This window comes from Abramis brama, assembly GCF_963993115.1.
Source record: "Abramis brama genome assembly, chromosome: 3".
Classification (NCBI taxonomy): Eukaryota; Metazoa; Chordata; class Actinopteri; order Cypriniformes; family Leuciscidae; genus Abramis; species Abramis brama.
Genome location: NC_139965.1, coordinates 38,646,071 through 38,672,136, shown reverse-complemented (window position 1 = coordinate 38,672,136; position 26,066 = coordinate 38,646,071). Strand labels below are relative to the sequence as shown.

General features: G+C 36.7%; 1 protein-coding gene across 11 annotated transcripts in view; it reads left to right on the top strand.

Moving 5' to 3' along the window:
- The window catches only part of brsk2b (BR serine/threonine kinase 2b), a 128,210-nt gene that overhangs the window by 81,709 nt on the left and 20,435 nt on the right, over positions 1 to 26,066 (top strand). For all 11 annotated transcript variants that reach the window (XM_084108495.1, XM_084108503.1, XM_084108500.1 and 8 more), the window contains exons 3-11: positions 6,218 to 6,303; positions 7,789 to 7,929; positions 13,067 to 13,183; positions 16,314 to 16,347; positions 16,442 to 16,510; positions 19,266 to 19,412; positions 22,382 to 22,413; positions 24,027 to 24,191; positions 24,924 to 25,021. In XM_084108495.1, the coding sequence (XP_083964621.1) occupies positions 6,218 to 6,303; positions 7,789 to 7,929; positions 13,067 to 13,183; positions 16,314 to 16,347; positions 16,442 to 16,510; positions 19,266 to 19,412; positions 22,382 to 22,413; positions 24,027 to 24,191; positions 24,924 to 25,021 (889 nt within the window). The remainder of the gene's footprint in view (positions 1 to 6,217; positions 6,304 to 7,788; positions 7,930 to 13,066; positions 13,184 to 16,313; positions 16,348 to 16,441; positions 16,511 to 19,265; positions 19,413 to 22,381; positions 22,414 to 24,026; positions 24,192 to 24,923; positions 25,022 to 26,066) is intronic.

Genomic DNA, 26,066 nt, shown 5'->3' with positions numbered 1-26,066 from the left:
TTGTGCCATGAATAAAATCTACATACCTGAGATGGGAAAATGTGTTTTATTAATTTTACCATTTTGTAAAAAAAATTACCCTAAATGCCTGTTGTCGCAAATTTGCAACATACCAAAATTTCTATTTATTTGTTGTGCAAAAGTGAAATTGATAATCTCAACATTATTTACCATCTACTTAAAGGCAAAAACACACATAATTTTTTTTTTTATATACAGCTATATAAATTCAGGCGTTAAGGGGTCTAAGCCCTGTTTGTGAACCAGGCCTATGTCTGGAAAGTCCCCATTAAAAAAATGAAAACCCTTTTTAACCTACATAGTGAGAACCAAATGTGTGTGTGTGTGTGTGTGTGTGTGTGTGTGTGTGTGTGTGTGTGTGATGCTTGCATGTGTGTGTGCGTGCGTGCGTGTGTGCCAGGGCTGCCCGGCTAGTGGGCACTGGAGAGTTTGGACGGAACAGTCAAAACTCACATACTCTTTCTTGAGACAAACACCTCCTCTTCCAACTCATCATCACTTCATGAGCTCTTTACACACAAACAATTGTGCAAATAGCCATTGTTTCAAACACCTATAGACACACGTAGCACATAACCAAATATTTTAACCACCACAAACAGACAGCTGTGTGGTTAAATGTGCTGTTATTGGGTAAAATCTGATTGCTCTCCAATACATGGGAGTTGTGTCCCAGTCCCAGTCCCAGCTGTGAGAACATGAGCTCGGTCTGCCTTCATTCATTTGCTGTGTGTTGTGTGACCATCCCCACAAGTGCAGTTTTATTAACATGCATCAACACACCATCTGTAACCTGAAATCAAACAATAATTGAGCATAATAAATGATGTTAAATCCATTAACAAAGGCAGAGGTTGAAAGTTGTTTGTTTAGGGCGTTGAATTATACACTGTTAAATATGCTGATTTAAATTACAATGTTCTTAATTAAATCTGAATTGCAAAAGAAAAAAAGGTACTCTGCAAGCCTTTCTAACACACACTCACACACTTTAACACATTTATTTTTCTCTTCCATTTGCTCTTTCAATATCCGGGATTAGTCATTCATTTTTCCCTCTCTGCTCAAAGCCAGTCAAGAAATGAAATCTCTTTCTTGTCTAAACTTCCGTGCTATCAATTGAAACCAAATACATCAATGCCATTAATGTCTCTGACTTGTGGCCATTTAACCTTGTAATTTTATGTCATACCCAAACTGAAATCTTTCTCTCCAGGGAAATTAATCACTTGATAATCACTTTTGTTGGCAAGAAAGATGCTATTACAGTGGTGCTAATTGTTAAACATGGAAACGCAATGAAAAAGGGCACTGAGGTGAACCGGCCTCCTCTTTTATAATGAGGAATGATGCAGATCACTGCTCGGCTCCTATCCGTCCGCATAATCAGATGAGTGTGTGTGTGTGTATTTTTATTGGATCATTAAAATCATAACAAATACCCGGTGTGTTGCCGCTGTCTTTGTTTATTTGACTTGCTGTAAGTGTTAACTCTGTATTAGAGTTGGATTTAACTCATCTGGATTCAGACAGGATTACTGGGGCTTGTTGATAAGATGAAGTCTCCATTATCCTGTGACCACAAGTGCTGTTTGGCAGAGATCTGACGTGCAGGTAAATGTTGTGTGTTTGGATTTCCCTCCTCCTGTCTGTGCCAGCACAGCTTTTCACCTGCCACAGGATGTGTGTGTGTGAGCCTAAATGCTTGCGTGTGTGTGCGCGCGTGGGTCACGTTTTGCCTGCATTGTGATGGCCAAATGTCCCCACGATTGTAGTAAAACCTGAAACAACCTACCCTTATTAGAAAAGAGGCTTAATGCTTAATGAACATATAAATAGTTTCATAAAGGGATAGTTCACAATTCTGCCATCATTTACTCACATTCATATCGTTCCAAAACTGTATGACTTCCTTTCTTCAGCAAAATTCAAAAGAGGATATACAAAATATATATATATTTTTTTTAAAGTCTGCTTTTTTGTCCATGCAGTGAAAGAGAGTGGGGTCCAATGTTGTTATTGGACAATACCTACCCTTACCTTATAAATAATACTAAAATTAATGGTGTTTCAGTTTCTCACAATATCTTCTTCTGAAGAATGATCATGTAAAAATTCAGAAAGGATTTTAAGGGTTTGGGGATTGAAAATATCTTTAGCTCATTCAAAAGCAGTTGAAGTCAGTGAAAAGTCTTTGTGGAAAAACAAATGTGTGTGTGTGTTTGCAACTTACCCAACCTGTTCAATCAATCTCATATACTCACACACTTGAGTTCTATCATTGTTCCTTATTTTATTGGGGTTTGCCGTTTACTTAGAAGAGGTCCTGTTATTCAAAGGGCTAATACTGGAAGAGTATATTCCACCTGTTTGTACAGAGTCTGTTCCATTTAATTATAAGTGATCATTAAGCATTTTTCGCCTTTGCGCTCGATTCGAGCACACGTTAATTTAGGGTCTCTGCAGAGAAGATGCTTCATAAGCACTTTGTTCATTCCAAATTGGCATGGACACATAATGCAGGTGAGACTTGCTGTGATAGCACAGGGAATAATCAAAGTCTCTGCCAGGAGCAGAAACAAGCATCCTGCCCCTGAATGATTACAGTGATTGTGTAAACCCAATGAGAAAGACCATGTTCTGTGATAGATCAGGGAGAAGGTCTGTCTCTCTCTCTCTCTGTGTAGTTCATGAAAGCAGAGCTCAAAGCCATCTGCTAAATAAAGAAAAAACACGTAAAAGAAAGAACGTGAAAATGAGAGAGACATGTTGAGAGAGGGTTGCCATGACAGGGATTTATATATAAGGCAGTCAGTGAGACCGAGATGTAGATTAAAGAAGGAAATATTTCATTATTTATTTAGTTTTTCTTGCTCTTTTGCAGAAGTCCAGGTGAAAGACCTTTGAAGAACTGGGGCTTTGATGGTGATAAATTGACATCTCTCTCTCTCTCTCTCTCTCTCTCTTTCTTTACTTGGGTCGGCCGTTTTCTGGTTTTGGAGTGACATAAGAGATGTGGGGAAGAAAGGCTACAGCCTCATGGTTAGAGAGATAGTGTGTGTATCAGGGTGATGGAGCCCAAAGAAAGATCTGTGTGTCTGTGTTTGCTTTCACATGCCAGGCTGTGCTTTTGAATATAACTCCGTCTGTAATCGTATCAGATTGTTTTGATGGTGTTTATGTACCCTACCAGTCAAAAGTCTGGTGTCACTTGACTCGGTTTATGTTTCTCATGATCTTAAGTTTTGCCCTGAAGGCTTGAATTAAGTTTAGCAGAGAAATAAACTGTGCCTGTGGATTTCTTTTCGGCAAAACGTATGATTTTATATTACATCCATCCATCCATTCTCCAAAGCGTTTGTCCTGTGTAGCGTTGCGGGAATGCTGGAGCCTATCCCAGCCAGGACTCAGGATGGTTATTAGAGTTAACTGCAACTGAAACTAAAACCATTAAAAAAACATACATTTTTGTTACGTGAAATAAAATAAAAGTATTAAAATCTCATTTTTATTTATTTTAATTTGATGTACTAAAATAAATAAAACTGGAATAAATAAATAATACAAACATATCATCATATACTGTACATCTTAACTAATTAAAATGACAGAAATGCACAAGTTAGAACTAACTAAAATGAATATTAAATGTATAAAAATACAAATATTCAAACTATAAATAAAAACTATAATAAAGTAACACTGACTCGAAGCAAGGATTTTATTTAATTACATTTTTTAAAATTTGATTTGTAATGGACTAATACAATTTGTGAAGAAAAAAAGTAACATTAACAAGTATCCATAATACATGGGACCTCCTTCAATATTATTAAAATGTATTCCAGGTGCATATTTGTAGTCCAGTCATTTTATGAAAAAAGGTTGAACAAATTGCAACAGAAGCAAACTCAACTGATTTTGTATCCTCAATATGTCCTGAGTAAGGACAAATGAATGGAACCCATTTAGGCTACCCATGAACATTAATACATAGAGGCAGGAAGAAGTACTTTAGAAACTAGCTTTTTAAGAGATGGGGTTTGGGGCTGGGTCTGTGGGACTGTTTCTAGGGGACGAGTCTGAGGGAAGAACAGGAGACAATGGTAAGGAGAATGCAGAAAACAAAAGGTAAGTAAAATAAAAAGTGAATCCCCAGAAACAGTCCCACGGACGCAGCCCCAAACCCCATCTCTGCAATAATAATTAATAAAGGCTGGTTTCTAAAGTACTTCTTCCTGCCTCTATGTATTAATGCTCATGGGTAGCCTAAATGGGTTCCATTCAGACCTTAATATTAAGTATTTTACAGTTATATGTCAACAAGATTCAACAAGACATTTTCTCCTGGCTATACCCAATGTTTAGATCTGTTGTGGTATTTATGCAAATTAGCACATACATAATTAGATTATGCACTGTTTGTCCATGTTAACAAACAATTTCAAAAAACTTGTTATACAATTTTTGTTTGTCTTGATGTAAGTAATCAACTCAGTAATTTTCATGGTGATATCTAAAGGTTACATTTTTTACCCTATTCACGTAAGAAAAAGAATGAATAGGCGTATGAATAGGCTATATTTGGGTCTTTTTCGAAACTTTCCCCTAATGGGATTCTTCGGGACTTTTTTTTCCTTAATCAGGACATATTGAGGATACAAAATCAGTTGAGTTTGCTTCTGTTGCAATTTGTTCAAGGTTGACCCCCATTTTGGCTTAAAATGACTGGACTATTGGTGTATAATGAAGTTGGTTAAATCTTCGGCAATACTTTAGTTTGGTGACTAATTTACACTATTACCTAGTTGCTTATTAGCATGCATATTACTATCATATTGGCTGTTTATTAGTACTTATTAAGCACATACTGTATTAATACCTTATTCTGCATGACCCTATTTTTCATCCCTTAATCCTACACCATACCTAAACTTAACAACTACCTAACTAACTATTAATAAGCAGTTAATTAGGACTTTGAGGCAAAAGTTGTAGTTAATAGTGAATATGTGTTCCCTAAACTAAAGCATGACCAAATCTTTTCATAAATGTGAAAAATAGTAATAATAAAGAAAGGAGTAGGTGTGTGAACATAATTTGACTAGTACTGTAAACTGTTAACATAAAGAAGGCAAGACCAGGGTGTTATTTACCTGAACAGCGACTGTGTGGGCTGGAAAAGTACATGATTCTTTACCACAAAAAGACAAACTTTGATTCTTTGCATCCATCTATCCTGACCAAAAGTCCTTCATAATTCTGTTTATAACACCTCGGCTGAGTACAAAGGAAAGCTGATTAAATTAAATGGGATTGTGGTTCACTTAGACACTGTACAAGGTTAGTCTCTGAGCAGGTGTGTGATGGGAGACTTCATGCAGCGTCAAATTCTGCAATGTAACTTTCATTAGTGTGGGATTATCCATATTAGCTGTTCCCATATTCCCACCGATAATGAAGTCTAATTATTTCTGGTGCTCCCTCAAAGCGACAAGAGATGGATTTTCCTGCAGCGGCAAGAGTGTACGCTCCCTAAAATACCCAACCTGTTCAATCAATCTCATATACTCACACACTTGAGTTCTATCATTGTTCCTTATTTTATTGGAGTTTGCCGTTTACTTAGAAGTCCTGTTATTCAAAGGGCTAATACTGGAAGAGTATATTCCACCTGTTTGTACAGAGTCTGTTCCATTTAATTATAAGTGATCATTAAGCATTTTTCGCCTCTGCTCCCTAAAAACGCTCCGACACTTTGGTGAACGACTGTATGCTCGCTAATTACCACTTCTCAATATAATGTGGGAATGTTCATGACAACTATGATGATGCTTCACCTTGTCATGCTACTGTATCCCTTTCTAAAGACTAATGCAATTAGAGTCTTGTCCACTTATAATTCATGTGAACTCTTCATCATAGGCATCTTATAATGAGGCACTTGGACTGGTGTATTTCTGCAGCTATTGTCTTCTTGTTTATTTTCTTGCCAAAGTGTGATTAATGGGTTAACCACTTAATGAAAGTGGTGGGATGCTAATTAGGCATGGCTTGGCAAGATAATACCATACAACATCATTCTGCTAGCACAGACTAACCAAAGGTTGTTATCGTAAATGTCTCCTTGTGTTTCACTCTAACCTCATGCTACTGTGTATAAAACTAATCGTTTTTGATCTCTGTGTCTCTACAGGTAGAGAGAGAAATAGCTATTCTGAAGCTCATAGAACACCCACATGTTTTGAAGTTGCACGATGTCTACGAAAATAAGAAATATTTGTGAGTATACAGCACTTTTGTTTATCCATGCACCATGCAATGTATGAGCTGAGTGTGTATCAGTGCCTGGTAAACTCTGTATCTGTACGGAAGAGCAGAGGCTCTGATATCCCTGGATATGTGCTCGCGCTCCAGTGGCTGGGCTTAATGTACTTTTCAATAATTGAAAAAGGAGCCACCATAGATGCAGCTGAGGAATTTGTTTTCTTAATATTCAGATGACACAGATGTATGGCCCGCACACTCGTAAAGTATTTGCCTATGAACATTTTTACACACAACAAATCAAGTATGAATCCATCCTTAATTTAAATCACGCTGACAGGTAATCGCATGAGAAAATCCTTTAATCGACTAATAAATCAGACGTCTGCCGTGTCAGTGAGTGTGTTTGTATGTGTGTTCAAATGTGAATGGGAGTCTGCATGTATCTCATGAATACATGAATGCATGAGTATGACATAAATGTGTTTGCCCATCAGACAGGACGATTGCAGGAAGATATTTCGCAAACATGCACACATTCACTCAAATGCAATACAGTCTGAGACTATATTGAAAATGTTGGCCTTTTTTCCATTTAAATCTTAAGGTGAACAGAATTTTGGGGGGAATTTTAAACATTATGGTGTGAAGGTGAAGTTTGATAAAAGTTGCTAATCAAATAATTTAATTATTCATTTTGGCTTTTACTCAAATTGGTGTGTTGATAATATAGTTTGTAATGGACAATTTGGTTTAAATTATTATTATTTTTTTAAATAGTAGCGTTTTCACTATAGTGGTCTCAGTGGTCTCCCCTCCTCTGTACACAACCATTCAAAAGTTTGGGGTCAGTATTTTTTATTTCTATTATTTAGCAAGGATGCATTAAATTGATCAAAAGTTACAATAAAGTATTTTAAATTGTTATAGAAAATACTTATTTCAAATAAATACTGTTCTTTTGAACTGTATAGTCAGTATCACAGTCTCCAAAAAAGCAGCACAACTATAATTCTTTACTTTTATACATCATAATATCAAAATTTTGTTTTACATATGGAGGGGGGAATCATGGATGATGCGACAGCAGCCATATTGCGCCACCACTCACTATTTTCAACATTGATAATAATAAATGTTTCTTGAGCACCAAATCAGCGTATTAGTATGATTTCTGAAAGATCATGTGACACTGAAAACTGGAGTAATGATGCTGAAAATTCACAGGAATTAATTACATTTTAAAATACTGTATATTCAAATAGAACATTTAAATTGTAATGATATTTCACAATATTACATTTTGGACTATATTTTTTATGAAATAAATGCAGCCTTTGTGAGAATAAGAGGCTTATTTCAAAAACATAAATAAACCTTACCAACCCCAAACTTTTTAAAAGTAGTGTATACTGTATATTGGCATGGTAGTAGATCTGTCCTGGGAGTTTCATAGCTGCTGTGTATCAGGATTTCTTATCTCCTGCTTGTTTTCCACAGATATTTGGTTCTAGAGCATGTGTCAGGTGGAGAGCTCTTTGACTACCTGGTAAAGAAGGGCAGGTTAACACCCAAAGAGGCCAGGAAGTTCTTCAGACAGATCATCTCTGCGCTGGACTTCTGCCACAGTCACTCTATATGGTAAGAGCTCTGGACTTCATTGCTGTGTACAAATCTCAGTTTGTTTTACAGGGCATCAATTTTGAGCATTGCTTGGCACACTCTCATTATTTTGGTTCAAGAAAGTCAAACGTGTTGGTTTTGTAGCCGCTAACATTTTTTGTTTGTTTTCATACATCATGTATAGCCACAAGCTGTTGTTGTCCGACCGGTTTTATTGCTGCTGTCTCATTTATTATGTATGGTAAAAGCCACCTCAAGTGAAGCATGTTTCAGTCATTGCAAAGCATTGTTATGAATACTAAACATCATCATATTGAGATATTACTATTTTGCACATTTAGTTTCTAGCCACACACTCACACTCACACATACTTTCCAGGTCAAAGATTAATGGCTCCCCTCCAGTGCAACTGCAGAAAAGTAGAGTTTTTATCACTGAGTGTATCCTTAAGCCTTTTCTCTCCACATCTTTGAGATATAAATGAAAAATATGCTCACATTTTCTCTGTATGTTTTCTCTCAATCTTTTCTGACTATAGAGCCAAGAGGGTTTCAATTAGCCGTACAAAAACTGGAAAATAATAAAGGTTTTTGCCTTCTTACACAGTTCCTGAGATTTTCAAATAATTTTAAGTTAAAATACTGAGAAACAAGTGATTCATCTTCACCCCAGCATAGTTTGTATCAAAGCGTGTTGTGGTAATGAGGTGCCCTGCCCCAAAAACACAAATAAAAGAAGAATCTTTTCAGGGGTATTTAAAAACTAATTTAGTTTTTGAAAAAGTAAAATATCCATATGAATTTCTCTTGCTAATAGATCATGGTAGAATAAGACTTTTTCTTAGAAAAAAAGTTTTTGGAAAGGCAGGCAAAAAGTATTGCAATTTTTACAAAGTACATTTAGTTTGTAATACAATTAACTGTCTAATTTTCAAGCTGGACGTGTTGTGGCAATGATAAATTAACACAGAATATTCTTTAAAAATCAAAAATAATGTATAGCCTTACTGTGGTCAATTTTCAGAATTTCCCATTGATTATTATACAGAAATCCTTAATGATAATCATCCATCAAGATTTTATGCTGTCACTTTAGGATACAATCTTGCATTATGTTGGGAAAATAAAGTGTGGATTCTCAAATTTTAAACATTTTCAAAGTTTTAACCTGTCAAACTAACCAAGTACAACTACAGAACTTCATAAATTATATATCAGGAACAGTGACAAACTAGACAGTTGGACGGCAGCCTGTGATTTTGACTGTAGTCTTAAATGTACTTTCATCTAACTTTTTACAACTTTAACCCTTTCGCACGTATGATCACACTGGTGTGATCAGTCTAGGCTGGCCCCTGGAGCGTACGATCACACCGGTGTGATTAGAACGGTCAGTGTATCACGTCATCAACTGCTAAATTCAAATGTGCTTTCGCGCGTTGGTTGGCGCTGAGCCAGAGATGGACGTACTCAGCGCTGTCGTATATCACAACTTTTCAGTGTTTTCAACCACATAATGTTTATTTTAGGTTTCAGACATATAAATTCACATACGTACTAGAAAAACAATACATTTAGAGTTTGTAAAATACACAATGATGTCTAAGGAAGCGGCAATAATAATGCTTTCCATTATAATTAGACACGTTTTATTCATATCAGATACACATTGTGTAAGTAATTTTAAAGTTTACTCTATTCTTCTCCCAGTTCACCGGCCACTTACTTTCATGTATTTCAGGAGAAGTGGATGAATTCACGTGTTGTAAATCCAACAGATCCGATTCTCTGAACTGTGGCAGAAACTAACATGGCGGCGCCCATTGCGCTTATAGCTCAACTAACGCAATCGTTATAAAGGTGTTTAAACAACAAAACACATCCACTTGCATATATTTGACAATCAGAATATCAGATATTTCATGCTATAGCTAACAAATTTGTGAATATTTTGAATAAAAAAGAAAAAATGACATAAAAGCAGATCATCATTCATTCAGTGCTGTTGTGGCTGCGGTATGTCACGTGACAAGAAATGACGCGTCACCGTGGAAACCATAAAGTGACACGTTCTAAAAAACGGTCGCCTTGAAAAACTCACGCTGGGGTGTCAGCCAGAATATTTTAAATTTACGTGTTAAAGGGTTAAGAGATATCGCTAATGCTAATAATGATTCTGTTTGAATTCTCACGACCATATCCTCTTCATATGCAAATATACTAATGCACTGAAGGGGCAGCCATTAGCACAATATTTGCATCTGTTTACCAATGCGCTTCAGCAGGCACACAGCTTAATGAAGAATGCCTCATGCTTCCAGCACAGCTCAACTAGCTGATGGATGGTTTGAAGGCCTTTCTTGATAGATGATGGAAAGCATTGAATAAACAGCATAGCAGGGAGGCATCACTCGTTCTCTCCTCTGCTCGTTCACAGCCATTTTCCTCTCTGGGGTTTGAAACCTCCACACAGATTATATTCGGTGTTGATAGCCTTATGCTATCATTGCATTCACAGGGATAAAATTATGGCTTTCTGGCCCTACTGTGAGGACAGACAGAAAGACTAAAGTCTGAATCAAGTCTGTCAAATTCATCAGCCTTTTACATGATGCAATCAGGGCAGGAAAAAGAAAAGAGTTGAGCCACGTTAACTCTTGTCTAAGTTAACTGGGCCTGATCCTGTGTTATGTAAAGCAGTTGCCAGTGTTGTATGGAAAGATTGATAACTTTTTGCTGTATTTCATGAGTAATGCTACTAGTCGCTACATGCATCAGCAGTGTGAGCTGCTAAACTCCAGTCCAAACTATAAAAAGAAACTGAAGAACAATAGTTCCAAGATTAACTGCTTGTTTTTATGACTATAGTTATTGGTCTGCATATTTTAGTGCTCTTAAGTGTAGACTGTGTCTACAAAGATGAATGTGCTGTTCTGAGGACATAGAAATTAGGAGAACACATAGAGATAGGAAAAGGCACAGAGAGATGGGAGAAAAGTGATATTGCTGACATACTGGTGGTTATTAAAACCTCAATAAATGGACCTTAGTCAGGGTAGACACCATATTTTATTTAATGTGAATGAAAATGAGGCTGTGAGCTGTATTTCTACATCACGCAACATCATGGTATAACAGCAACCTCACAGCATGGTCACTAGTGTTCTCCTCAAGGATGGATTGTGTGTATCCATTCCATGAACTTCTACTTTGTCAAGGAATATAATGAGCACCCATTTCACACCTACATTAAGTGTATGGATGGAGGACCAGAGAGAAATTGAGCTAATGTGAGCTGAATGGAAAGTCAGCTGGACACCTTAGTTTCCACAAACCACTGAGGGGGGGAGAGCCCAGTGTTTTGGGGCAGATTGTGGAAAACCAAATTATTTAATTTATGAAATGAAATCAATGCCCCTTCCTTGTCTTTTTTTGCCTATATTGAGCTCTCAAATCATTAGGTTGGGACAGAGTTGGTGGATGTTATAGTAGTGGGTATGTTTTGGTAACCAGTTTGCCGTATAGAACAAAGGGTCTCCCTTCTGAAGCTATTCAATTTCATTTCGATGCCTTTTCATCCTGAGCATTCATAATTAGACAGCGCATAATGAGACTTCCTTGCACTCACGCATTATAATGAGAGACAGAGCAGCAGAATGGCTTAACAGTTGATGGATAAGTGCTGTTGCAGGGCATACAGCATGTTTTGCATGCTTGAATAGTGCAGTATCTGGTTATTGTGTTTAAAACAAGCAGAGTTCATCTGAAAAGGATGTTTATGATTGTGTCGTGTAGTTTCTGATACCCAGAGATCATCCAGTCAGTCCTGCTTCACCCAATCATTCTCTTGCTGGCATCTAATCAGAAGAGCCTTTCAGTAAACACACACCAGTATTGACTGGGAGCCTCATGCTATCTTTCCATTACAGAGAGCTCCTCCTTCTCCTTAGTTGCCTTGGCATGAGAGAGATGAATCAATCTCTGTAGTAAAGAACTCTATTGCTGGTCTGTGTTTAACCTTTGCAATAACTTATTTCTGGTTGAAGAGATACCCGCTCTTTTATGGCTGGTGCTTCCAGAAGTCACATTTATTGTGGCAACTCCAACATACAGAGCCTTTTATTCATGAACGTGTGCAGTTTAAAAGATTCACTTAGGCTACTACTGATAATGTTGTGCTTGTGTTGACTAGTAGAGCATGAGATTTGACTGAAATGCATTGATAATATTGACAAGATCCCGCACTGACTGTCTTTCTATCTCATGATCAAGTAATTACTGTAGGTGTCTGGCCAGATGTTTTCATGTCTGCCAGTTCACTATGGTTGCAGATGGTTATTGAGTTCTGAGAATGGTTAAGCTTGCTTCAGTGCAATTGTAGTTATTGCGGCAAAAGGAGGAAAGTATTTCTGGATCAAGTCACGTTTCTATCCCACCAACAATTATTGGCCAGTTGTTGTTGCCAAACCATCCCAAATGAAGAGCTTCAATAAATCCTCATTGGCTCACAGGTCACGATCAGCTGTCTTTTGAAAGATACTTGAAATGTACAAGCTGCTTTTTGATCTCTTGGGACTAAAATGGTCTTGTGTTCCTCGACCACTTCCTCGCTCAGGATGAAAGAGGCTTCGCTTCTTGACACTGGCACACAAAGCTCTGAATTTTTATCTTCAGATCAGAGGATTTCACAATGGTACAAGGAATCAACATGTTTCCCATGATGTCTGATCAAGAGATTTGGTGCTGAGTCTGATACTGGCAGCTTAAACAAGTAATATAAAATGTGGTTAAGCTGGAACATTCAATAAAATCACAAACATCTTTATTGACCCATGTGCTCAGTGGAGGTTTACCAGTCAACAACGAGTTTAGTTTTTAAAATATCAGTTTTTTCAAATATAATTTTCTGAGAAATAACAATGAAACAGTGAAAAACAACTTTAATGAACTTCACATTTTTAAGGATTTTATCTTTTAATGAGGCTTTTTCTTAATTTGTGTCACATTTGTGTCACATTGACTATGCATTTTGAAATAATTCAAAATGAATAATAATACAAAAAAAAGACATTAAAAACATGCTCATCATAGAAGTTATACACCATTGTGTAGATGTTTACACCTTAAGCATGTTTTTGTTCCTCTTGTTTTGCAGTCACAGAGACCTGAAGCCAGAGAACCTGCTGCTGGATGAGAAGAATAACATCAGGATAGCAGACTTTGGCATGGCTTCTCTACAGGTTGGAGACAGTCTCTTAGAAACCAGCTGTGGGTGAGTCATACTCCATGTTCCGGCAACAATTAGCAGCATACGTGAAACATGTTTTTCATAAAACAAGGGGAAACCACATTTGGAGCAGAAATACACTGTTTAAATTTCATAATAGGGTACAATCATGCTTAATTTGGATAAAACATTACATGCTAATGTAATTGTTTGATTTGCATTTTGATCTGAATAGAATTAAAGTATAAATTTAGGCTTGGATTGACAAGTCCCTTTCACATGAAATGGCTATTGAGAAGAATAGCGTCGTATTGAGAAGATGCTATTGAGAGATTTGAAAAGTATGCTAGTCCAAAACTAGCAAAATCACTCCCATTGATATTCTAAGGCACAAATGCAGCACTTAGTTCATTTGCATACATCATTATGATAAGAGCCAGAGAAATGGCACAATATTAACAACTGATGGCTGTAACTGAAAGACTAAGTCTTGCATTGAGACACTTGGCTGAGCCTGTTGCCACTGAGGCACTTCCTGAACTGCTACTATTAGTGAAAAATATGAATATGATAGCCTGACCCCACTCTGGCTTTTATAGTCCCTGTGAATGTGTAATGCAGGCCATTAGAGGCACCATTATCAATGAAAATGAGAGGGCTAGGTGCCAAAGTGCAGAGCATATTATCACGGATAGAGATTAATCAAGACTTTGAAATCTGCCCCAAGTGTCCAGACCATAGCTTTAACTTCAGTCGGTGTACTTATGCTCCTATTAGCCATCACTAGAATAGTGCCAGGGCTTTGATGCTTTCCTTCGACTGAGGCGTGCTATAATTATTGATTGTGACTTTCCCATCTCTAGGCACAGATATGACAGTTTTTAATTAAACACATTCATCTTTAGGCTCCTCGTATGCTGTCTGCTTGACACAAATGTATTCTGTTTACCACGGTTAATGGACTCCAATTGAATTTGAAAGGGACAGACCCCTCACGTATGAACACAGCAAGACAGGACAACTAACACAGAGCCTCCCAGTCATACCTCTTTGCCATGCATTCATTCATTTGGATCTGAGGCTCATTCCTTGCCGAGTGGATGGACTGACCTAATTTTGAAGTACCTTTAGTTCTGAAAAGCCATATTTGGTAATTTTGTGTGAAGGGGTGGTTACATAAAAAAAAAAAATGGCCATGGCTGCTTGGAATTTCAGTCAATTTAATTAGATCCCCCTCCACAACCTCCATTCAAGTGAAACTAGATTACCCACAATATAGTGCAAATTTCCCTAGTACCACTGGTCATATTTGGACCATTACTCTATGTCCCTTAAGCTTGCAAGTTTGATAATAACATCAAAGAAACCTTTCTTTACTGCTTCTTGTTCTCTGAGGCATTACCAGCACTAACTAACTGGCACAAAGTCAGATTAGCTCAGAGTAAAAACTAATGTCTAATGTCAAGAGAAAAAGAGTCGATTTCAGTGTTTTTGACTCTTTAACCAGCTTCCCTCAAATAACATAATATATCTTTAAAAAATTATTAACCGCATCTTGGTTTATATTAGTAAATTCTCTTCATCGGGGTCTTTTCACAACAGCTTAATCACCCCCTGTGGCTTTCCTGATTTGCCATATCAATCCTCCCTCATGTTCCTATCATAGGGGATATCCATGGCACACATACAGAAATCAGGCTTCTGCAGGAAAAAAAAAAAAGCACTGCCGGAACCGTTATTGTAGTTTAGTTTGCAAGATAATGAGGCGGAGAGTATCTGTTTATAGTGCATCACATGAGTTTCTTAACATGGTCTTGTGAATATTTTGACTGCTAGAGAGTAACATTGTAAGGTCATAGCAATTAACTAAATGCCCTGTCACAGGGGATCTGATTTTAAAGGGTAAGCCTACAGTATATACTTTGCTAAATATGGAGTCGATTTTTTTGGTAAGACTTTACAACAAGTTTCACTTCATATTAGTTAATGCATAAGGCATCGTGAACTAACACTAAACAACATTATTTATTAATGTTGGTTAATGTTAATTTAAACGTACAAAGACACTTTTAACATTCAAGATGTATAATGGCAAATTTACATTGAAATGTGCAAAGAAGCGCTATTGAAGTGCCGTTAGATGTCTACACAGAGTGTTTAATGCTGCTCGGAGATAGCAGAAATGCTTTGATGCTAGGGGATGAGGTGGGTCAGAACAGGCATAATTTAGTTAGCTTTTAAATGGCATTATTATGTCTTTACACTGAATTTTGATAAGGCACAGAGCAGCCTTAACTTGGCTGTGTAGTTTGTGTATTATGGATGAACATGAGGTAACAGTGAACGATAGTGTACAGTATTTATAAATGAACATTGACCTAGATTAATAAATGCTGTAAAAAAGGTTGTTTATTGTTAGTTCATAATATTTAATGCTTTTCAAATTAAACCTTATTGTTAAGTGTTCAGCGCATTCAGTGTGTGAAAAATGACACAATGCATCTATGACATATTCACAGAAATAATACTTTGTTTCATCACATTATTGTGATAGTAATAGCTTATATTTCTTTCCACCCAGAATGAACGAGGCACCAGCTATGTATAAAATGGGCACAAAAGCAAATTTAAATTGCTGAGCAAGAGCATGTTGCATTAACACTTAATTTGGTATAAAAACCTTGCAATGTGGTATTGGAAACAGCAATAATAGCTTTCTCTTTCAGTGAGCAGTAAGCAGAGAAAGCAAACCATTAAATGAATGTATTATCATTATAGACTCAGTCTACATAATGGTATATGACACCTGCAATGAAGAAACAGGCATTTATAGAGCATTGGTGTTGATAAATGGAGAACTGCTTCTGATGATGTGCAACGGCGTTAAAATGCATTACACAATTCAAATGATTACACGCCTGTTTTACACACTCCCAGCAGAAAGTTATTGCAATATAATGTTATATTATTGGATCATTTGACAACAGCTTATATAGGGTGGTTAGACATAGGGCTGTTTGTCAGAAAGGATGATGTGAAGATCCTCATGCAAATCACAAGGAGTTATTACTGAATTAGTGTACTGCATGTTTCCTCGGTATACAAGTCCTCTAATGGGTGTTTTTGCCAAGGTTGGGTGAGGATGATGATGACATATTGTCCTTTCTTCTTTCAGATCCCCTCACTATGCCTGTCCAGAGGTTATAAGGGTAAGTACGTGCTCTCGGTGGCATCTCTCATAATGGGGCTTCCTCTGAATCTCTTTCTTTCCGCTTCTAACTTCACTCTCTCTCTTTCTGATAGGGGGAGAAATATGATGGCAGGAAAGCTGATGTATGGAGCTGTGGAGTCATTCTCTTTGCACTTTTGGTGGTGAGTGAAAGCTTTTTTGTGGCAGAAACTTCATTTTGTGTCATATAATTCTGCTGTAATGTAGCCCCCTGCCCTTATGACAAATTTGAGCCTCTCAGCAGCAGGCAATGGGAAAAAAAATTCCCCTCTGAAAGTCTATCAGAGGATGTGGGAGAATCCAGACAAAGATATTTCAATGGTGGCTAATCAGCTAAGCAAGAGTTGAGTTTTAAGAGAATCAAGGTGTTACAGTATACCGGCTCTGTAGTCAGAGCTTAAAAGATTGACAACACCAAAGCTGCACTATGGTTTCCCACTTCAGATGGTGAATCATCTCTATATCAGACATAAGTGAGATCAGCTCTTTTTTTCCATCATGCTGAGCGTTTCATGAATCTACTTTTATCTTCTTACTCTGACTTACTTAGACTTAAGAGATTTGAAGATTTTGGAGGATGGAATCAAGCTGTAATTCGAGTGGCGTGCTTTTGTCAAACCTTTAAAAATCTCTTTTTGGGGATGGCAAGATTTGTTTTATGTTTTTGAAAGAAGTATTTTATGCTCACCAAGGCTGCATCAAAATACATGGAGCAATTTTGTGAAATTGAGATTTATACATCACATGAAAGCTGCATAAATAAGCTTTCAATTGATGTATGGTTTGTTATGATATGACAGTATTTGGCTGAGATACAACAATTATCTCTTTTGAAATTGAAAATCTGGAATCTGAGGATGCAAAAAAATCAAAACATTGAGAAAATCACCTTTAAAGTTGTCCATTTATGTTCGCAATTATGCTGCATTCACTCACAAAAATAAATGTTTTATATATTTACAGTAGGAAATTTACAAAATATATTCATGGGACATAATATTTACTTAATAGCCTGATGAATTTTGGCATAAAAGAAAAATAGATCATTTTCACCCATACAATGTATTGTTGGCTATTGCCACAAATATACCGGGGCTACTTGTGACTGGTTTTGTGATCCAGGGTCACAAATATTATTATAATTTAAAATACCTTATTTCTTTTTGTACTTATTGATTTTTGTATAATTTTCAGCATCATTACTCCAGTCTTCAGTGTCACATGATCCTTCAGAAATCATTCTAATATGATGATTTGCTGCTCAAAAACATTTCTTACTGTTGAAAATTGTTGAGTTTTTTTTTTTTTTTTTGTGATTCTACATGGAATAGAAAGTTCAAAATAACAGAATTTACTTAAAATATTTTGTAACATTATAAAAATCTTTACTGTCACTTTAGATAAATGTGTAATATAGAAAGTTCTATTTTTTTTACCTCTTATTTGCATAGTTAAACATTCCTTAACTTTTTGACGTTCTCACTGCTTACTCTGCACCGCTGTCAATCCCACAATCCCCCATGCAAGCCTGCTGCTCAGCTCTAGTAACTGAAAATGCCCGCTCAGCTCTGTGCCAGTGGACACGTATGGTCACACCAAGCTGTTGATCAACTTTAGAACTGTCTGATCCATGCTGGTTTTACTTTTCCAATATCAAATATCTGAGACAAATGACACTAGCTTATAATTAAATCATTCTCAAACCAGACAACAACTCCTCTGATGCTCTGAACGCAGACGGCCTGCTTTGATACTGGATAATCAAGCTGGTCCAAGTGTAATTACTGTTCAAGACCATGAGCCCAACACAATCCCATCCCAGCAGAACCGTTTGCCCCAGTGAAATTGGAAAGCCAATTGATTCCCTGTTCTCTTTTGTGTTTGTGTGCTCCATTATAACTGCTTCCTCTTCACAAACCAATCAAATTATTCCTGCATGTCCCTGGAACCTGTTCTTTAATGTTTCAGTGATCAAATACCTTTTATTAGAGTAATCTGCATTCTTTTTATTTGTCTTCTCTCTACTTTGCTAGTTTTTGCTTGATTATATCATCTTTTACATGGCCCTGTCGTCAGTCATGCTTGTGAATTTTCTGTGTCATTTATCAAGCGCTGACATCTCAGTAGTGTCAGGGACCCTGATGGGTCTCTCTGATGTGAAAATTATGAAGTGTATCTGGCACAAAACAAAGCTAATTATCAAAGCACAATCATCTCTCTGCGCCAGCCTTTTCTTTATTTATTTTTTTGCGTCCTACTTCCTGTGTAGTTATCCTTTTATAAAGCTCTCTAAAAAAAAGTGGGGGTGCTTTCTCTTTGTCAAAGCATTCATCACTTCTATCCCTTCAATTTTACCACAATTTTTTGAAAAATGATGCAAAAAGCTATTTAAATATACATTTTTGCTATTCAAATGTTTTTTTTTTTTATGTTTAAAAGTTTGGGGTCTGTAATATTTTTTAAATGAATTACTACTTAGTTAGCCAGGATGTAATAAATTGATTTAAATCAATTACATTGTTGCAAAAAATATATATTTCAAGTTTAGATTCATCAAAGGATCTTGAAAAAAATCATCATGATTTATACAAAAAAGGCACAACTGTTTTAAATATTGATTTTAATAATAAATTAGTGCTGTCAATTACTTGCATCTAACATAAAAGCTTTTATTTAATTAGCTTTTGTTTATGTGTGTGTATATACAATATATATATATATATATATATATATATATATATATATATATATATATACATTATGTAAACAAAAACTTTTATTAGATGCGATTTATCAATTTGACAGCACTATAATAAATATTTATTGAGCATAATTTGTCCATCTCACTAAATACGAGGGCAACAGTTCTGACATATGCACTATTTCTCTCTGTCACAGGGTGCTCTGCCCTTCGACGATGACAACCTGAGGAACTTGCTGGAGAAAGTGAAGCTCGGGGTCTTTCACATGCCCCATTTCATTCCTCCAGACTGCCAGAACCTCCTGAGGGGGATGATCGAAGTGGACGCCACCAAACGATTCACGGTCAGATTTTTGACAATTTCATCTTATACCATCATTGTTCAAACCTTGTTAAACCTGATACCATAAGAGTTTCTAAAACAAATAATAAGTATTTATCTCGTAAATAGCTCATGTTACCTTGGGAATCATGGGTGGTGACAGTTTACATGTGCACTACACTGTCTAAAGATGCTGGTTGGCTGTTCAGTTCTACAGACATCTACAGTATATTAAGCTGATTTCTCTTAAATAAGTGTTATGAGTCTGAGAGCTCTTCTGCTTCTGAGCTGTCACTTCGGGTCAACACACAGCCGCACTAATCCAACCATCCTGTCTGTCCGGATCTCACACATTAGCTTCAAAAACCTTCCGTGTATGCGCTTCTGTCTATCTCTTTCTTTCTTTCTTTCATGGTCTCCTCGTCTCTCTGCTCCTCTCCCTCAGCTACTGTTTTCATTGTTCTGCTTCGGAGCAGCCCCCCCTTTTCCATATAACATTCTGGAGTGACAAGGGGTTTATAAGCTCGTCCTAATACCAACCCTTTGAAATGTTCCAGTTTCCTTTTTTGCTTTCCAGAGAAAACAGATAGCTGTCTTCACTGCCCACATCTCTCAGTGATTGAAAACAATAGTGCTCTCCTAGGAAGGATCCAAACATAGCCCATTTCCTGTGAGGTTTGTCAGTTATATAAAAGAGATCTTTTGTATGATTCCAGTGTGGGAAGGAAGTTGATACTGTCTTATTGCTAGTTTGAAATATTATCTTATAGACCTAGTTAAAACAATCCAATAGAGTATTGCTGAGTACTAAAAGTACTACAGTTTTACAGACATGTGGACAATGCTTCATTATTGTTCTTGTACGCGGTCACGTCAGCACACATTCAAGGGGGAATTCACTGCAGTGTGTTTATCGTTTATATGTTTATAGCACCGTTTATCTGCACACACTGATTCTGTAATGGAATTTAAAGGCCCACATAAACTGTGCTAAATGCAATTTGCATGGCACAATTCATGATCTTGCTGATCGCAATCATTTCATCATCATTTGATGAATTACTGCTGCCATCAATGATAGAAAATGAAAAAAACAACAACTTTTAAATCAGTGCAGTGGCACAAATATAGCTAGGTTTAGATTTTCTCTACTACATTATGCTGTAATGACATTTATCTTATTATTCTTTTTTTTCTTTTCTTTTTTTTTTAAATAACATAGGAGTCTCTATAGATTGAAATAAGTTAATAAAATAATTTCTTAATTTAAGCTTCAGAAGTTTTAAGAGCGGACTGTTTTTCATGGTTCCCCCACTTTTTAACTAAACATTTGTACATTTACATGATATTTTTAGTCTTTCGTGATTAACTGAATAAAATATATTTAAAAATATTTTTTCTCAATTTCTGTCTGATAAAATCATTTAGAGCTTGACATAACTAGAGTTTTTTATTTATTAATTTTTAAAATGTCTTTTGAACTGACTTGACCTTTTCCATGTCTAGAAATCACACTTTTAAATTATACTGCCAAGATTTCCGAGATTGTGAGAACCCTGGCTCTTCAAAGACAAAAGCAGTTGAGGGGGTAAATTAAAATAAGAAATATATTAAAATAAATAATTTTAGGTTATTTGAATGCTTGTTTTGTCCTGAACTGAACTTTACAGACCACATTGCTAGAACTCCTCGGTCCTGCAGATTTGCCTTGTACAACAAAAGGAGGATCAGGCCCTTCCTATCAGAGCATGCTACACAACTCCTTGTCCAAGCGCTAGATCTATCCAGACTGGACTATTGTAATGCTCTCCTGGCTGGTCTTCCAGCGTGCTCTGTCAAACCTCTGCAACTGATCCAGAATGTTGCAGCTAGAGTGGTCTTTAGCGAGCCGAAGACAGCACACGTCACTCCTCTCCTCACAAAATTTGCTCTGGTTGCCAGTTGCCGCTCGCATCAAATTCAAGTCTTGTGGTGCCATCTCAAAGAGGCACAAAATCTCTTTCTCTTTCCTGGTCTGTTCACTGCTGGTGGAATGATCTGCCTAACTCAACCAGAGCTGCAGTCCGTGGCCATTTTCAAGAATCTTTTTCGGCAACACTTGATCCATAAATACTAACACTTTATCTTCTATTCTATATCTATTATCTTTATAAATTTGTTTTTTAAAGTACACGTACTGCGTTAGATTAAACTGGGAAGGGTCATAGCACTTGCATATTGTTGTGTTAGTTTAACTGCTTTTATTGTTCTCAATGAATAAATGTAAATGTATTTTTTTTTTTAAATTAAGTCATCTTGAGACCCCATTAGAAGTTTACTGAGGCCCCCTGTGGACCCAGATCCCCTGGTGTGGAACCAATGGTTTCAATGAAATTGCATTTACACCTAGTTTCTGCATAACATAAATTGTGCATAAATTGCACAAACTTTTGTGAAAAATGTCTAAAACAGGCCTGAATTATATAGAAAGAAGTTCTGAAAACTGGATTACAGGTGAGTAGGCGATACAGATATGAAAGTAAACCAGCAAGTATTTTGTTTGAATATTCCAGATCAGTGTGTCGTTCCTCACAGACTCTGCATCAGGTCAAGTGCTGAATGTTTGCTCCTGAAAGGACACATGCTCTGTTGATTCTGTTGCTAACAACTATTGAGAATGATTTCAGTTGGTCTTAAAGTTATTCCTGTTGGCATTACATGCACAGGCAGAACAACCATTCACTCTCATGGGCTGCTGCTGTTATGTCTTTTGTTTTTGTTCTCAGGCCACAGCAGCTGGCTGCTGAAATGTACATGTCTTTGTAGCTTCCCCACTTAAATCCGGAGAGATCATTGGATGCGACATGAGAGAGAGATTAGAAATGGCCAGCAGGAAACTGCCTGACGTTCAGAGATGGATTCACTGCTTTTATTGTCATGCTCTGTTGTCTTTGTGTGGCTCTGTTAATGGTTAGATAATGTTTTTGCTCATGTGTCTTTCTCTCTTTACAGTTAGAACAGATACAGAAGCACACATGGTACATGTGAGTATAAATTTCACTTTTTATTTGTCGTCATATGCCTCAGTATCTGTCTGCATGCTATGTTATGTGATCAAAGATGATGGCTCTGTGCTTCTTTAAGTGTGTGTGTGTGTGTGTGTATGTGGTCCTGGTAAACCCTACTTTATCGGAACAAAATGTCCCCACAAAGATGTCAGTATCCGAAATCACTGTCCTTATGGGGACATTTTTTGGTCCCCATGAGGAAAACAGCTTATAAATGATATAAAATTGCGGGGTTTTTTTAAAATGTAAAATTTCATACATTTTTCTGTGATTGGGCAGGTTAAGGGTTAGGGGAGATAATATACAGTTTGTACAATATAAAAACCTTTACATCTATGGAGGGTCCCCACAAAGATGTGAACCAGCGTGTGTGTGTGTGTGTGTGTGTTTAGAGAAGAGCCTTAATCTCTACCTGGCTGGCTTCACTCAATGTTTGTGCCCTCTAAGCAATAGCTTGTTTTTATCTTGAACTGCTTAATTTTTTTTAACACACATTCCTCCAGTATCCAACTTTCTGCGTTAGTCATGATTTGTTACTGGGCCCCAGGGTTATCATTATTTAGATTTTTTATTTTTTTAAATATAAACTGTTTTTCTATTTAATTTAAAATTCTAGTTGAGTGTAATTTTAATTTTAGCATTTTCAGATTTTTTTTCTAGTTCCAGTCTAACAAAAGGAAACTGGTGTAACTAAATAATTGAATTTCTCAGCACACTCTTGTTTTATTGCTGTCTAGGGGCATTTTCATGTTTAATGCAGGCAGGTTGTAAAGGTTACATATTAGTTTTATAATATACCGTGTATTAAAAAACTAAAATTCATGGTTATTTTTATTTTATTTTATTTTGTTTTCAAGTCATAAAAATGTTTTTTAATTTAGTTTCAGTTTTTTTTTCCGGTAATGTTTTATTTCATTTAACGAAATGCTTTCATTCAATTTTAGTTTTTATAGATTATAATAACACTGCTGGGCCAGACAGAATCTGTAGACTTTTTCGTTGCACTTTATTTTAAGGTGTCATTGTTACAGTGCAATTATATATTTAAGTACTGAGTAATATTAATTAACTACATGTACTTACTATATTTGGGGTAGGATTAGGATTTGGTTGAGGGTTAGTTGCATGTAATTATGTATAATTTACTGTTATTGCTATGGTAAGTACATGTAACATATGTAACAAGGACACTGTAAAATAAAGTGTTACCGACTTTTTTTTAATAATGCCTCCACAGATTTTTTTGGAGAAAATCTTTAGATTTTTTTTAATGAAAATGTTTTAATATAAGCTAAGAGTCTTCTACACTGGTAAATGGAAGCCTTATTCAGATTCGGTAAAATACTTAATAAACAAACGCGTGGGGAGGCGGTTCATTTGTAGAGTGATGTGCGCTTCAAATCTCCAGAGCTTTCTGTGGGCGCAGATTCCTTGTGGGCCTGTTTGTGACTTATACCGCCAGCAAGGATCCCAGAATACACCAGAGGCGAATACCATGTGTGCTCAATGAATGAAAAATAAACAAGAACGCTAGATTATTTCACACGCTCTTGTTCTGATCGTCTATACATCTACGCATTTGTTCTCAGAGGAGGCAAGAACGAGCCAGAACCAGAACAGCCGGTGCCACGGAAAGTTGCGATTCGCATGCTACCCTCCACTGAGGACATCGACCCAGATGTGCTGGAAAGCATGCACTCGCTAGGCTGCTTCCGAGACAAGAACAAACTGATGAAAGACCTGCTGACAGACGAGTGAGTAACTAAGAAAGAGACTCTTCACCACACGTCACCTCAGTCAGGTTGTTTCCCATGATACCAAATGTGTTTTTTTGGGGGGGTTTTTGCCCATGATTAGACAAGACTGACTGCGTTTGCTTTGGGAGACCATATGTGAGGGTATTATTATTTTACATCCTTGTTCTTTAGGGTTAGTAAACACGCAGTACAACATCTTGGCTGCAGGCTATTAGAGAAGCACATTCACTCCCGCTCATCTGTCATCTTCCGTACTCGCACAGTTACCACCAGCACGCTCCACTGTGCGCGATCACTTGGTTAGACCCCCTGATAGATGGCCCGGGTGTTCCCTCCTAAAACATCATGGCCTCTGTCCCTTCTCTTGCCCAGCGTTTAAACACAATTCAGATGGCGCCTGCAGCAAAGGCGGTCATATTTACTTCCCGCTGTGTGGTCCGGGGTGGAAAAATTCAACACAAGGCCTCTCGCTGGGAGAATTTCAAGACTTTTTGAACTCGCCCAGACTCTTTTTCGGATATTTTATATCTTCGTGCATCATTAATGAAATGAGTGATATCCTGTGATCTCTGCAGGATGTCTTTTAGCTCTCTGGGAATGAGGTGCTTGCTACTCTTTGCTCTTTAACTAATGATGTTAATTAGACTGAGCTGAGGATTATTCTTGAGCACTGCAGATTTTACTGTATATCAGAAACATTTTGTTCCTCTGTGCCCTTTCCACCTCCAGAGATAACCAGGAAAAGATGATCTACTTCCTTCTGCTGGACCGTAAGGAGAGATATCCTAGCCATGAGGATCAGAATCTACCACCCAGAAATGAGATCGGTAAGAACAATTCAGTCAGTTTGCCTGTTAAATATTTAATCTGTTTGTTTGTATTTCGTCCTTAATGATAACATGACATGGCATTTACAACACCTCTGTGATGACATAATTTCCTCGCCCACACAGCCTAGGATACACCAGTATAAACGAACGGTTGTTTAACTCTTTGCCCGCCAGCGGTTTTGATCATTTTCACAAAAGTTTCATAGCCCCCAGAATATTTTGTTGTATGAATATCTGAACATGCAATATATCAAAAGAAAGAACAGAACATTTAACAAAAATTATTATTATTATTCTAGCTCCATGCATTCTGTTTTTAACAACACTTGAATGTGGGTAAGTTTCATTTTAAAAAAGGATACATGTTGAGCAAAAAACTGAGAAAATCACGTTTTTGTTAAAGACTTCAACCAGATCGGTTTCAGAATGATGAACAAAACATACACTGAAAAAAATTTGGAGTAGGATTTACTTGAAAAAAGCTAGGCAACTTTTTTCACTCAGAAAATGCTAGTAAATTTACAAAGATTTGCCAAGTAAAAACCTAAACATATTCATCAGTAGCTTTAATTAGAAATCTTTAAGTTAAATTTACTTGGAATATGGAATTAAGTAAACTTTACTTAACCTTAATTTTTACTTAATTTTATTGAGTTGATATTTACGCTTTCATTTCTACTCGCTTGAATTAAGTACTGATATGGAATTTACTTCGTTTTTTAAATTCTTGCCTGAACTAACTTTTTCATGTAAATTACATTGTTTTTTTCAGTAGTATTTACTTCACCAAAAAATCATTTTTTACAGTAGATTGAGTCCATCAACACCCCTAATGCTTGCACACACAGCCCTTTAGCTCGTCCTGGGTCGACATTTCATTTAGTAATATAACATCGCATTATTTTACAAATGCATATGATTATATATGTGTTTGTCCGGTGAGGTCTGGTTGGGAAGAAATGGATGGTCCAGCTCAGCGATCTCATATTGCACAATCTTATTCACTGCTTATCTCCTGAACTGCCATTTTCTTTAGCATATT